The sequence below is a fragment of the Vespa mandarinia genome, chromosome 5 (genome assembly GCF_050613455.1).
Source record: "Vespa mandarinia isolate Hongniang chromosome 5, ASM5061345v1, whole genome shotgun sequence".
Lineage (NCBI taxonomy): Eukaryota > Metazoa > Arthropoda > Insecta > Hymenoptera > Vespidae > Vespa > Vespa mandarinia.
The window spans coordinates 2446523-2458993 of NC_140814.1; the positions used below are offsets into that span (position 1 = coordinate 2446523).

General features: G+C 28.4%; 2 protein-coding genes across 2 annotated transcripts; both read right to left on the reverse strand.

The window, feature by feature from the left end:
* Window positions 1-179: 179 nt before the first annotated feature.
* LOC146872989 (uncharacterized) lies at window positions 180-12048 on the reverse strand. The gene is made up of 4 exons (XM_085657431.1): window positions 11921-12048; window positions 1758-1893; window positions 585-787; window positions 180-508 (listed from the first exon to the last, which is right to left on the reverse strand). The coding sequence occupies exons 2-4, from the start codon at window positions 1876-1878 to the stop codon at window positions 437-439; spliced, it is 396 nt and encodes a 131-aa protein (XP_085513557.1). The 5' UTR covers window positions 1879-1893; window positions 11921-12048; the 3' UTR covers window positions 180-436.
* Window positions 2974-10507, reverse strand: LOC118441753 (cilia- and flagella-associated protein 61). The gene is made up of 22 exons (XM_085657428.1): window positions 10334-10507; window positions 9198-9358; window positions 8888-9014; window positions 8431-8766; window positions 8248-8324; window positions 7728-8174; window positions 7382-7641; window positions 7020-7273; window positions 6736-6952; window positions 6231-6490; window positions 5956-6150; window positions 5741-5866; window positions 5537-5646; window positions 5326-5474; window positions 5031-5241; window positions 4600-4769; window positions 4266-4478; window positions 4077-4181; window positions 3928-4005; window positions 3723-3839; window positions 3368-3433; window positions 2974-3238 (listed from the first exon to the last, which is right to left on the reverse strand). Exons 1-22 carry the CDS (start codon window positions 10342-10344, stop codon window positions 3050-3052), a joined length of 3879 nt encoding a protein of 1292 aa, XP_085513554.1. The 5' UTR covers window positions 10345-10507; the 3' UTR covers window positions 2974-3049.
* Window positions 12049-12471: the final 423 nt, after the last annotated feature.

The window sequence follows — 12471 nt, forward strand, 5'->3', positions numbered from 1 at the left end:
TTCTATTATAGATAATATATTTTTATATATAACACTATATAATAATTCCACTAATTATACTTATATAATTAATTACTTAAGCAACTACTATATGCTTAATATCTTAAAAGCGATAAACTATACTTCATAGAATATAATGGTTAGAATACAATAGTTAGAGTTAATCAATTGTATGAGAAAAGAACTCTCTTTGGTTTTTCAAACAAAATTTTAAACTATATTTCTAAAAATGTTTGTTTAAAACTTACTTCCCTTCTTATAACTCAATAATCGTTTTTCGTTTTTCGTATTGATATTCGTTTAAATATAATGCAGTACTGTCGGTTCCCTCATATCAACGATTTCGTTATGTATAACAAATGAATACGATTATTAAATGAATACAATCATTAAGTTCAGGTACACAAGTTATCTTTGACATGTTCAAAAACACGGATCAGTGCAATCCTAGATTTCCACCAAGACCTTGTTCCTTTCTCCATTGAGCCAATCTTATAGCATACCAATCCTATAATACGTTTGTGTATTAGAAGAGAAATAAATGTGAAAGTGAGTTTTAATTAAATAATTATTTCGAAAAAGACCTGCACATCATCCTCGGAGAGGCCTGTTTCCGCTGCCAATAGGACAATATCACCTGTATGAGGTGCTCTTGGCCATCTTTTAAATTGATCCTCAAGTACAGCTTCTTGATATTCCGTCAAACGAATCGTTCGTGGAATAGATTTCCTCTGAGGAGAATAGTTTCGAGTACTGCTGCTTCGTGGTACAAACTTTAACGTTCTCGCTACAAAGTAAAAGATATTAATGATCTAAGTTATGAAAAGCGCGAAAACAAAGTTAAAAAAAGAGAAAAAAGAAAACAAAAGTTTTAAATAACACTTTTTTATAATAGCGATAATTTTTTTCGTTTAATAACATTCAATTTATTTTTATTTTGATAATTGTATAAATTACTTGTTATACTAGAAATTTTGATTTTGTAAAGAAATAAATATTATTAGGTGACGAATAATATTCATTTTAAATTATTAGTTCACATATTTAAAATTTTATGATCATAAACAATGTGCTTTATAGATATTCCGACGCGAAATTCTTTTTTGAATTTTTTATTAATTTTGAAAATGGTCCAAGTTATTTGAGATAATAAATGTTTTGCTGCACACGCTATTTTAAAAACGTTTAAATTACATACAAGAATTATTTTTCTCAGAAATAAATGTATTTACTTTTTCTATGTTTGTCAATATAGAAAAATAATTTTTTAATAATTCAAATTCTAATGTTAAAATATCTCAAAATGAAAAATAAAAAACAAAACATATGACTTAGATCGCTTTTATAATTACCGGAGGTTTTTATATATTCTAAAGAATAATCTCTTGACTTTTAATTTTTTCTTTCGACAAAAACATCAAAGAATAAAGATGCTTTTGCCTTGAAAATTATAACGCAGTGGTTGCTCGTCCGCAATCCGTAAACAGTAGTCATTGGCGAGTAGATCACCTACGTAACATTTTTACACTTTTTTCCATATCATAATCATAATCGCAGTCGTGTTTTGCTTCGATACAACATTCTTACATTTTTCCACGAACTAATCACGATAGTATGCATCTTATTAAAACTGGAATGTTTAATCTACTTATTCATTCGAAGAGAAGAGATTTCTTCGTTTCGATATATAGAATTTTTTAAACTACGATATTAAAATTAAAAAGAAGTTCTATTATAGAATACGTGATTTAATTTACCTGGTTTAATCGATTTATTCGCATCTTCCAAATTAATAGAGGTCGTGCGATAAAGAGCGTAATTGTTATCGGCATTGTAATAGTACGCTGATTTCCATGTATTTTTTGACGATGGATGCATCTTTCAAGAAATTATCTGAAAAACAAATAGATATTATGAAGAGTCATCAAATAAAAATTCTTAAATTTCTTGATAAATTATTAATTAACTTAATTGTCATTTATTGAATATTTTTTGCTGTCATTATTATAAATGTCTTATACATAGCAACAAAATAAAAAAAAAACACTAATAATAGCATGACATTGACCCAAATAATCTTTGAGTTTTTGGATACGTTTCAAAATCATTATTGCGCTGCTTTAAGGCTTACGCAATTCAACAAAAAGAGTATTTGCAATTCATAGACCGACGCGAATTTACACTTAACGATAAGTGTTGGTTGCAGGTATCTTTCGTTATGTGAAGTAAATTTAAAATGTTAATCGATGCAAATGGCGTGGGGCATTTAATTTGCCTTGAAACATTCGCAGAACTTTACGATAACGAAAGATATATGAAGACCGATCTAAATTGTAATAGTTACTTGATGAACTTGTCATTTTTATATATTTTTTTTCTTTTATTTTTTTTTTTTTTATTTTCTGTATAAAATTTAATTTCGCATCAAGTAAAATAATTACAAGAGAAACAAATGCGTGAGTGTAACGAATCTTGAGTTAAGTAAGGTTACGAATGTTCTTACGACAGTTCATTTTTTTCTACTCACGTAGATAAAGAAAAATAGACAAAAAGTATGTCCAAACGACAACAATCGAGACAACGATGAATGACACCGTCACAACACTAATGATATTCTCACAGAAACATCTTGTATACATTTATTATTCTATCATTTAGCGTGGGCGGTAAGACATTGCGGTGAAATGCCTAAGGCCAGTCTATGGAACAATTCTACAGCATTTTAAACTTGACCTACAGATCGAATAGCATGCTAAACAAGTGTACTTGGACTCATTGAACGAGGACACTTTTATCATAGATCAGGAGAACGTATGCAAACATGTCTCCGCTTGAACCTTTTAATTCAATACAATCTTGACGATATTCATAAATACATACATATATATATGTAAATATATATACGTAAATATATGTATATGTAAATATATATATATATATATATATATATATATATATATTTATTCTGTAGATCTTAGTGTTATATACTTATATTACATATAAATATAAAAAAAAATAACTATCATGTATTGTCGAATAAAATATTATTTCATTCTTCAAAAAACAATGGGCTAGATTCGATATCAGCATACAACCATCGCATAAAATGAGGTGTACAATAAACAGGTAATTCTTCTTCCGAAAATTGTAAAAAATCTACGACACTATTTTCTATTTCTTGCTGATAAACAGATCCAATATATTTCTTTCTTATTAAATCACGATCCTTTTCTGATATCTATAATAAAACAAGCACGTTAGTGTGTTACATTTTAAGTTACGAATCGAAGATAATAAGCATATCACATTTCAGTGAGTTATATCCAATAATGATCGATCGAGTCTATTTAAAAGAGTCATCACTCACCTCTCCCGTTTTGGATTTTAACAAAGCACGCAAGCAATCTTCGACTAAGGAATCACCGGAAACATTCTGTTACGAAAAATGATGGTTTGTTTTTTAACTTATTAACTATGCTTTTTGACGAATATACTTGTCATGATTAGACGATTTCAAAGATCAATTATTTTTCTTCGAGATTTTTTAAGCTTATTTCTTTTTCAGATTGTAAAGTACCAAACTTAGCTTGTAAAATTTCAAGTCTAAAAATTTTCGAAGAAGAGTTAATTGATCTTTAAGATATTTTAGGAACTTCTGGGCTTATCCTATATGTTATATATACTTTTAAAACCTTATCGATGCTTTCCAAAACGTATCTTACCGTTTTGGATAATAAAGTGGCACGATTTTCGACTCGCAAACATTCGAATCTGTCGTTAAAAAGTGCCATGGCCCATGGCTCCCGGAAGTATGCATAAAAGTCCAAGATAAGGGAATTCTGATAAAAAAAAAAGTATATCGATTAGAAAATTCAATGTGAGAATTAATGAAAGATAAAAAAGAAAAAAAAAGCTACTGAAACTTACTCTGAAACGATATTTAACTTCGTTTAACATACTGTCGTGTTTTCCGTATAAAGTGATCAAGTGATTTATTTCGAAATTCTAAAAATATATAACGTAATGAAGAGAGATTCGAATGAATTATGATAATTAATTTCTACATTGGTATAAACCTTTTTACTGCAACAAGTTATTGATTCTACGATGTTCCGAATATTCATACGTAAACGGAAATAACCAATTTCGGATAAGCAGTTACCTGTTACCATGACATCGCCCTGATAAATAATAAATTAAATAATTAAAAAAAATTATTATCATCATATTATATCATATATATATCATATTGTCAAAATTCTTACATAAAGAGATTGTTTTAAAACAATGTCACGAGATAACTTCTTTCCTGGTTTGGTGACGTAAAGATAATGAAAATTACCAGGTAATATACAGGATACAATGATTGGTGATCGAAATTCCGGTAATAATAAGCAAGATTTATTTCTGCCGAAATTATCGTATTTTCCTTTACATTCTTGATAGACATCTACCACTTTGCGAATAATTTTACCAAGCTATTCGTTCGGATTTTCAAGAAGACCGATAAATAACAATTAGAGAAAGACACACATTTCGAGAAAATAAAAAGTGGGTAGTATTTGATTGATAAAGAATGAAATAGAAAATGTTACTAACTTTTTCTCCAATCTCTATACTATTATAATACTTATGCTCGAACAATTCGGCTTGAAATTTTCTTGAGTACTTGGTTATGGTTCCAGCTGCGAATATAAATGGATCGTTTGTACGAAATTGAGGATTTATCACCAGACGACCGTCGAATACTAAACCAGCACGACAAATTGCTGAAATATGTACATGCATATGTATATCGATCAATCAAGAATTATTAGCGATGACGTCTATCGAACAAAATACAAGGATGGATCAAAAAAGTTTCTAAGTGATATTAAAAATTAATTACTATCTTCCGAAATTATTTTGATTAAAACGTGTCGAAAAAGAGTAATTGATTTTTGAAAATTACCTAAAAATTTTTAAGCTGTATAAAAACTTTTAGCCCACCCTGTAATAAATACTATACAAAGACAATTATATGTTGTTACCTAAAAAAGAATTGATATCAATCTCTTTGTCATAAAAATTGAAAAAAAAGTCACAAGGAACGATTTCGACATTAGCTCCTGATCTTATAATGATTGATTCAATTCTTTTTTTATCTTTATATTCTTCTAACAATGTCCAATTAATTACATTCCATCCCAAAAGAAGGTTTATTTCATTCTCCAGAACAGAATTCTTTATGGCTGTGTTCACCTTATAAAAGTTTTCGTATTACTGATTTACATCGATTAATAATTATTGATATTATATTATATAATATTCCTTTTTTTCACATACTTCACAATTATGAAAAAAATTATTGTCAGTATCACATAGGTTTAATTTAGGCTCAATCAAAGTGATCCAAGAACCTTTCATTCCATGTTTCATCAATCCATGAATGGCGCAGTAACAATCGATATTGTGTCCATAAAACACAATGGCCTCTATAAAAAAGTGCAATTAATTTTTATGTTTATAGTATAATATACATGTTAAAAGAGCTTACTTTTTTCTTTGAAATTATTTGTTACTGATTGAATTTTTTTCAATGAAAGAAATGCTTCTATATCATCGTTTATAGTCAAACAATTCCAAATTATATCTAATTTTATATCACTGTATAATAGAAAGTTCAGAGTGACTAACAATAATAATAAAAATATATTAAAATTGAATTTTCAATTTAAAAAAAAAAAATCAGGAAATTTACGCTTCCTTGTCTTCCTGCATTTTCTTATTCGCGAACAATGTCTTTTGGTATTGAAGACCGCAAGTTAAGATCAGAAAGTCGTAACTCAAGTTTCCTTGATCCATTACAGTCACGTATTTATCCTTCCTGTTGCAAACGAACACGTCGTACATTTTAACAAATTACGAAGGTCACTGCCTTTTCCATTGAAATACGATGTCTCATCAATTTATTACCTATTAATCGCTTGCAATGTTCCGTAAACGACATTAATCCAAGCACGTCTTGTGATAAGGTACCGATAATCACGACAATATCTTCCCTTAAATGGGATCATATCCCACTTAAGATCATTATATTCCTTTTCATATGGTAATCCATTCAGTGAAATCAAAGTGAGATTTGTAAAGTGGACAAAATTTTGTAGATATCTATGACGCGAATCCATCGCATATATATATATATATATAAAATAAAAAAATAACTTTCTTTTTTGATATCGAGCTTTTACCCTAATGCTAAAAATTCGATGAAAGCTATGCCACAATCGGAACCACCTACGACGACTATCTTCGTGTCAATTATCCGATTTGGTATTGTGGCGATTCTTGGTGTTGTCATAAAAAGTGAAAATGCTTTGTTTTTCTTTTTTTTAAGTTCATTAATCTCATCATTCATTTTGGGGCAAGTACAAAATTCGTATTCTATTTTTCTACGTGGATTCACTGGTACCATAGTATTTAAACAAGAAACTATTGGCTGAGTTCGAGTCTAAAAAAGTGTGTATTAGCGTAGTATTATTATTATTATTATTATTATTATTATTATTATTATTATTATTATTATTATTATTATTATTATTATTATTATTATTATTATGAGCATCAAAACTTTATCAAACAATCTAACGATCTAGCTGTTCTAATTATCTTCGATTCTTCTCATGCATTACTCGAGAAGAATTAATTTAATTCACCTACACAAATATGATATGTTACGTGAGAGTAAAAACTCACGAGTGAACTTCCTTCTTCCTCGTAAAGACGATAATAAAGAACTGTAAAGTCGCTTAGTCGCATGATCTCGCAGAAAAAGAATTTCTGATTTATCGAAAATATTGGCATTAGAACAAAATGTAAGAGGCAACCATAAGCTTCGTGAAAAATATATTGTCTCACAATAAAGTCTTCTACATGATAATGTTTTTTGATCTCTTGATGATCCTTCTCAATGCTAAAATTATAATAAAATGTATGATTAAAAATTGAATACAGTTAATTTAATATATATTATTAATTACCAAACAATAGCTAATCCAATGATAATATTATTAGATGTGAAAATATAACTATAAACATCGTTATTATTTTCATTTACAGCTCGATTAAAATCTTCCATTATTTTCTTGCTTTTTGGAATGTCAATTAAAAATTGCTTCACTTCAGCTTGATCGGATAAATCAGCTTTGTGAGATCTAATTTCTCCGAAAAACATTGCCTTGTGAGCCACGTACAAAGACATAGGAAAATCTTTGTTATACCTCAATGGTACGCGCTATATATTTGAATTGTTAATTAGGCATAACATTAACTTTCTAGATATCTTTATGTATGATTACATATATATATAACTAAATGAAATTTTCTATAAAATCTTATCTACCATGAATTGTTCCAAAAAGGAAAAGTATGAGTAAGCTGATGGTAAAAGTAATACACAGTAATCTAAATCAGGGAAACATTCAAAAGCAGCCTCCAAAAATTCTCGTGTCCCACGATTGCCAATATCTTTTCGTACAGCAAAAATCTCTACAACGAATGCATTAATTTCGCCTTGATAAATGGAATCCACCAAAATATCTTGTTTCATATGAGTCGGTTCTAATTCGACGAAATTCAACGTTGATGTTCCCTGATGTATCTCTTCGAAAGAATTCATTAATTTGGTATGCTGCAGTATACATGTATTATTAATGATTCTCTATAATGATCTACTTGTTTATTCTTACTTGGTACTTGAAGTATCGCATCTTCGAACATAATGTTAACATTAAACTGATTAGAAATCGACGGTCTATCATTTTGTTTGGAATTCTTAATAAATTCCAGAGGATCTTCATCTTTCGATTCTTGATAAGAAGTTTCTTTCTTCAATGATGTTTTACGTAATAATGATTGGATTTCATTCGTATTTTTTGAATTTTTTTCTTTATTCTGAAGATATAAAGGACAGATATATTGATTGATATTGAAAATAAAATGAAGAGTGAATAGAAGGGTATGTACTAGAGTTAGATCATCGTCGTAAACAACGTCACTCATACGGACGTGTTTTTTTTCTTTAGGAAACGATTTCTTTTCAACTTCTTCGATTTCATTATCAACAGTTTGATATTCTGCATCTATTCTTATATTGATAGATTCTACATTTTTCGAACTATTTATACGAGTTTCATCTAAAGATACAAAAGAGATATGTAAATTGTCTTAATATTTAATTAACAGTATAAAAAAATGATATTTACTGACCATCCACGAAACTCATTTCAATCTCAAGTTCATCCTCATCGATTGCATTTGATTTTTGCTCATATTTCGACTTATCTCTACATAACAACATTAACATTTAACATATTTCTATTTACATATCCATTTCTAATAATTATATTCTCTTTCTATAAGTGTATATATATGTATTAAATATCGACTAACAAGAATATATCCTGGAAAATTTTGTCAGCAAAAATTTTGGATAAAATCTCGCTTGCATTTTTTCTTAATATCTTTCGACCCTGATCTGTTTCATGGGTTTTCCTAAGTCCACCATAAATAGTCAATTCAAAATTCTCATTTAAAAGATCGACATCGATTGTCGAATTAACGCAGATCACTCCGGTAGCTAAACCATTGTCGTCCTCGGATACGATTAAATGACGGCGACCGTCCGGATATCGAGTCATTTCGCTTATGTAATACTCCCCGTACAATTCCTTCACATAGGACGAGTCTGCGTCGATTATCGGTATTATGTCGTCATTATCTTCCTCCCTATATGAATAATATAATGCTCATATGAATATATATATTTTTTAATGTAATATTTGTAATACTATCACGACACTCTCCATAAAAAAAATATAATAATAATAATAATAATAATAATAATTACACAGCACGACGAATTTTTAATCTTGGTATGATACTGTATCGTGTACTTATGTACAAAGCTTGTACTGAAAAAGTATCCTTGGAATTAATTGGAACTATTCTGATCATGTGATTTGTGAAAGAATTTTCTAAAAAAAGAAAATAAGAAACTTAGAAAGAATGAGAAGAATCTATATATATATATATATATATATATATATATATATATATATATATATATATATATAAAGGATATAGCAGATAGTGATCGATGAAAGAAGAATCGATACCTATGTATATATATATATATATCCATATTTTCATAGATTTACCTGGTTCGATTTGAGGTGGAAGCACTAGAATAACGTTAAAACAATGGACGTCCATGTCGAATAAAGCGACAAGAAGACATTCGAAAAAATTTTCAGTATAACGATCGTCCCAAACAAGACAATGAACGAACAACGTTCCATTTTCTTTAATGTCATCGATGCTATTTGAGAGGAAAAAAAAGCAAGATACCGATTTAGAATAAATATCTTATAATGAATTTTTCATAATGCATATTTACTTATAATGTAATTTTAAACAATTGAACCATTCTTGTTTTGGAATCGATGGAATATTAGGATAATTGCAAAGGAATATTCCCGAAATAATATCTCCTTTTTCGTTGTATTGAATTATAGTGAAACAGGAGGATTCGCTATAATAGATTTTTCATTAAATTTCAATCGTCGCAGGGAGAGAGAGAAAAAGAGAGAAGGAAAGAGAGAGAGAGAGAGAGAGAGAGAGAGAGAGAGAGAGAGAGAGAATGTTACGTACTAGCGGGAAATTTAAAAATCGCTCAAATAAGCATATTTTTATAAAAATAAAATTAGATATTAATATATATGATAATAGATATTAATATATATGATCATCGTCAATTACTATACTCGTCCAATATCGATGTCTCCAAATATGTCGTAAGTTCTAACCGATATTAAATGTTCCAAAGCTGGTAAATCGGAATGTAAACCACGACGATAACCGTTAATTTTTGGAACGTATTTCCTTTTGCTTCTTTCAGAATTATTTTCAATCTCAGATGTATCAATGTTGAACATTATAAAAATTCTAAATTTTTAATCTAAACCCATTTAATATCGTTGAGAAAGGATCTTGATAAGTATTCGTTTTTGATAGGACAAAAACTGTCAAGATCGAAATAACATGTACGTCATATATAGGCAAGTAATCTTTGAAGATAGCCACATAAATGATTTTGTATGTATATTTGAATATGTGACGTAGGCGGTGGCGCCGCTAAGTGGCAAAAATGAAAACTTTGATAAAATGTATATATAATTGTATAATTATAATTTCAAATAAAATAAATTATTGTTATGAAATACTGTTGAAATGATTGTTTTATAAGATTGAAGAATTCCTTTTTTCCTCGTCGTACTAATTAACAATTACTTACTGAAATGTCATATCCCCTCTTAAATGATCGATTGAACAAATGCGTATATAAGAACGGAAGTATCCACTCGCCACCCTTGTGTCTCATGTATGTACACACATACATACATAAGTATATATGCAATGTTCTATACGTGGTAAATGAAAATAATAACAGACGACATAATAAATTTTCCCTTCCGTATTACAAGTATTTCCGTTTTACGATGATAATAAAAAAAACCAGTGTCCGAATTCTTTACTCTTATAACTAAAATCAGTATAAATTTAACAAATATATATTTAAAACGTTTAGCGTATTAATATATATTATCGTTCAATAGATATCAAGAATTAACATAAAGTAAATTTAAATTATAAGAAATCATCTAATTGATCGACAAAAAACAATACATTATAGGTAATGGTCACGTGATATATAATTATCATTATTTATCGATATTCTTAATAAATTCGAATTATAAAGACATCATAAAACAATTATTTTTGGATAATTTCCAAGGCATTCATAAAAAAGTAATCGTAAATATTAAAAATACATTTATGTACATAGATACATATTCCTATATACGATAATATATGAGAATATTTTACAAATAAAACAAATTAAATATGATACAATAATTACATCAAATTCTTTAGCCATCTTCATTTCTCTCTCTCTCTCTCTCTCTCTCTCTCTCTCACTCATCTCTTTCTTCCAAGGGATCTCATAATTTGTAATTAGCGACGCGAAAAATGATTCGTGAATCGATGCCATTCATCTCCTCGCGTTATAAGATCGTGTTTGAAGCCACTCCTACAACTTGAAAAACATTCCGACGTTCATTGAACTAAGAGAGGGAGAGAGAGAGAGAGAGAAAAGAAAGAGAAATAAATACCACATATTCGTGTATTCAATGAGAAAAAGTTGAATACACAAGAATTTCCATTACTTCTCCTTCGATCTTGATTCTCCTTTTATTCATATCAAATATTTACTTCGTCAATTTATTATGAAATTAATTAACAATATTTACGTTTAATAAATAAGAACTACGCAAACATGAGTTACGGCAAACATCTACTATTAACCTGTATCAAATTTCTCGTTGAAACAATTAGCGATATGCAAACTTGCTAAACGGTACATATTATACACACACACACACACATATATATATATATATACATATATATATATACATATATATATATACATATATATATATACATATATATATATACATATATATATATACATATATATATATACACATATATATATGCATGCATGTATAATTATTTTGAAATAATTGAACATAAAACAACGCAAAACATTTCCATAAATAATATTTCAAGAGTAAACGGCGAGCTAAAAATATCTAAGTTTGTAATCAAAAGAGAAAGAAAAGAAAAGAAAAAAAAGAAATCATCCTAAAAAGTTTCGAAAAAAAAAGAAAATTAATTTTTAAAATTATTTAGAAACTTTTTAATTTAAAATAGAATAGAAAATTCTATTCTAATGCGTTAAAATATTATAAGTGTAATATATTTCCATCGTATGCTAAGACTATTTAAATTACTATTGAAATTAATTCAATAATACCTGTTTATCTTCGTTCGTTCGTTCGTTCTAAACAGCTTTCGAAGTCGTCGGAGGCACCACACAACCCTCGCTCGTTCAAAGTACGCACACGACTGACATTTGAGATTTCAAGTTCGAACGTGCAGTAAGTAATAATATATAGCGAGAAAAGAGAGAGAGGGGGAGGGAGAAAGAAGAGCAACTGATGCTGTACGTACTGTAAATACGTACTGTAAATAATCTCATAAAAACCGCATGCAACTCCAAGCATCTTGTACATTTTTTTTTTTTTTTTAAATCATAATATTTGTCGCTGTTAAAATAACTGAAGAGGAAGAAATAAATATTCGATTAAAAAATAGAATGTTTTAATGATCTCTTTTTCTTCTCCATATATACCCACAAACAGAATATTGTTATGATTTTTTTTCTTTTTTAACAATAAACATTATTAGTATCAATACATTACATACACATGATGTTTACTTTATTCATTATCTTAAGCAGATCATCGCATTATTTTCATTTCCGTAAGACAGATAAATGTTATACTATTACGATTTTATGAAAAC